This window comes from Mizuhopecten yessoensis, unplaced genomic scaffold, assembly GCF_002113885.1.
Source record: "Mizuhopecten yessoensis strain PY_sf001 unplaced genomic scaffold, ASM211388v2 hete_36073870, whole genome shotgun sequence".
In the NCBI taxonomy this organism is placed as follows: Eukaryota; Metazoa; Mollusca; class Bivalvia; order Pectinida; family Pectinidae; genus Mizuhopecten; species Mizuhopecten yessoensis.
The window spans coordinates 1-2,328 of NW_018483453.1; the positions used below are offsets into that span (position 1 = coordinate 1).

Below are 2,328 nucleotides of genomic sequence, written 5' to 3' on the forward strand. Positions count from 1 at the left end.
CAAAATATCTTGTATCTTAAAGTTTTTGGATTATTATCAACACTGATGTATTGTCCTCCAGATATCAACTCACCACCTACACAAAAAGCTGCTTCGGTACCTAGTCGCTGATCAACCAAGGTAAAGTAAAGATACTGATATCTGGAACTTAAGCATGTTGTTTTAATATGTGTTCAACTAAAACAATAGCAATTGTATGATTGCATTAACCAGAAGAAAAAAAAGAAAAAAAAAGAAAAAAAATATTCTTGGGGCACATAGCACACGTATGTTGAGTAACAGAGATTTTTTTTTAGATACAACTAATGGTGCAGATGAATTATTTGTTTGTCTGCATTCAATGTAACCAGGTTCTGTATTTACTAGAGTATCAAGATTTGTTAACTGGAATGTTATAAAGGGTTTAAAGGTGATAACTTTAAAAAGAACATTTTTTTACCAAAAAGAAATGTGCAGCGTCATATGATATTCAATTGAAATTGTTTTCAGACACCTCCAGCTGGGTGAGTCGGAGTGTTACCAGTTACAGAAGGAGAGTCTACGTGTCGTCAAAGTTTGTTTACTGTATGGCCTGGCCTCTGAAACCTTCATGTAAGTACTGGCCATACAAGCCAATAAGATGAACCAACTTATTGCTTTTTGATATGCTTGTGATTGATGTGTGTGTTTATCAGATATAATGATCTGTTATTGGCCGAGTTAGCTGGCGTGAACCCTGATAAACACATGTTTCTACGTTTCTTATCACGGCAATTAGTGAGTTCTGCATTGTTGTATATTTCTGTCAAGGGGTCCCTCGATTTCCATGCAAATTCTTTGAAACTTGGTAGGGCTTAACACTGAACACTGTCAGATCCAGAAGTGCTTGTGTATCAAATATTGATCCGACATTATATATTGATTTTGCCATCGCTTCCTGCATAATCAATTTATCCAAAAACAACTTTCTGTGTTTCAACAAGAATTGCACAATTATTTTTTCTTGTTTTGTTTTATAACTATTATATACCCCTGCCATACGTCTGTTTAGTATGGGAAAGATAAAGGTTTTTTTCATTTTGGTCAGGCCAACTTAATCATATTAATTCCTATTCCACTTGCTTGTTAATGGATAAGTGGTCTTCAGATGTATTACTTTGTCCATATACTTTCAGCGACTTGTTTCCAACATTTGTGAAACAGCTTCAGCAGCTCCAGAGGGATGTTACTGATGATTCGGTCAGTTCTCATAAGATGGAGCTGTACGTCGAGCTTGTAGGTGTCTTGGAGGGGGCAGTTCACTTAGCCGGAACAGCTGTAACAGCCAATCAGAAAGCGGCATTTGTTAGGAGGTATTTATTCTGATGTGACATACGTAACTGAAACCTCTGCAAACTTTTATATGGTTGAACTTTGGTTTGCTATATTCTACCTCATATCTGACCTTAAACTTTTGACTGAGATGATATTGGTAAGAATATTGTTTTTCTACATTATGTGATGTTATTTGTAAATAGATGTACAGAATGAATAACAAAAAATATGTTTTTACTCTAAATATAGTACTCATTTTTAAAAATAAGATTCTTGAGATTTGTTTGAACAACACAGCAGTTAGGGTCAAGTGAGACTAAAATAAATGTTCAGGCTGTTGTGCTTCTTGTAATCACCACAGACAGAAAAAGGTCTGATCTTAGAGTACTTTTTATAGTTGGACCATTCAAAACACTCAAAAACAGTCCATAACAAAATATAAGGAGGCTTGGAAAACTACTTGTCACTTACACAAATACGATATGATGTGATACTTCCTTTGTTTTGTCTCAGACTTTAACCACTTTAATCTCAATTCCAGTGAAGACGGTATGTCCTCCGAGGCTGCTAAGACTGAGGTGGCTGCCATGCCGACCCTGAATTGGGGTCATGTGGCTGACCTTCTACATCCCTTGATGTGTGTTCTACAGACACATTTGACCGAGATTAAGGACACCTATCAAATACAGGTCAGTAGTATGTAATTAAATGAAAGTCTGTGCAGATGTGTAAATAAAATGATTACATAACAATGATTTCATTACAACACATTGCAAATGTTATGTCTCCGTAATAGTTTCGAGATGAAACCTGCTTTTCAGGTCAAAGAATAGACTTGCTGTATCTCACTCTATGTTATCCTAAACGGCGACTTAATGTTGAACCCTCTGCTGAGTTGGGGATTTTCTATTGTGTCTGTGGCTTAAGGGACATTGCAGAAATCCAAATTAATCTGCTGCCCCGTTTGCAACTCTTTGGATCTATGACGTTTTGTTTTCCACTTCTCCCTAGGCACCCTTTGATGTTTTCCACTTC

General features: G+C 36.3%; 1 protein-coding gene across 1 annotated transcript; it reads left to right on the forward strand.

The window, feature by feature from the left end:
* Nucleotides 1–61: 61 nt before the first annotated feature.
* Nucleotides 62–1,982, forward strand: LOC110444254 (the record flags this gene model as incomplete). The annotated part of the gene is made up of 4 exons (XM_021488646.1): nt 62–120; nt 490–591; nt 1,155–1,331; nt 1,835–1,982. Coding segments are annotated over 4 exons (486 nt in total), but the record flags the coding sequence as incomplete, so codon positions are not given.
* Between the last annotated feature and the right edge of the window lie 346 nt (nt 1,983–2,328).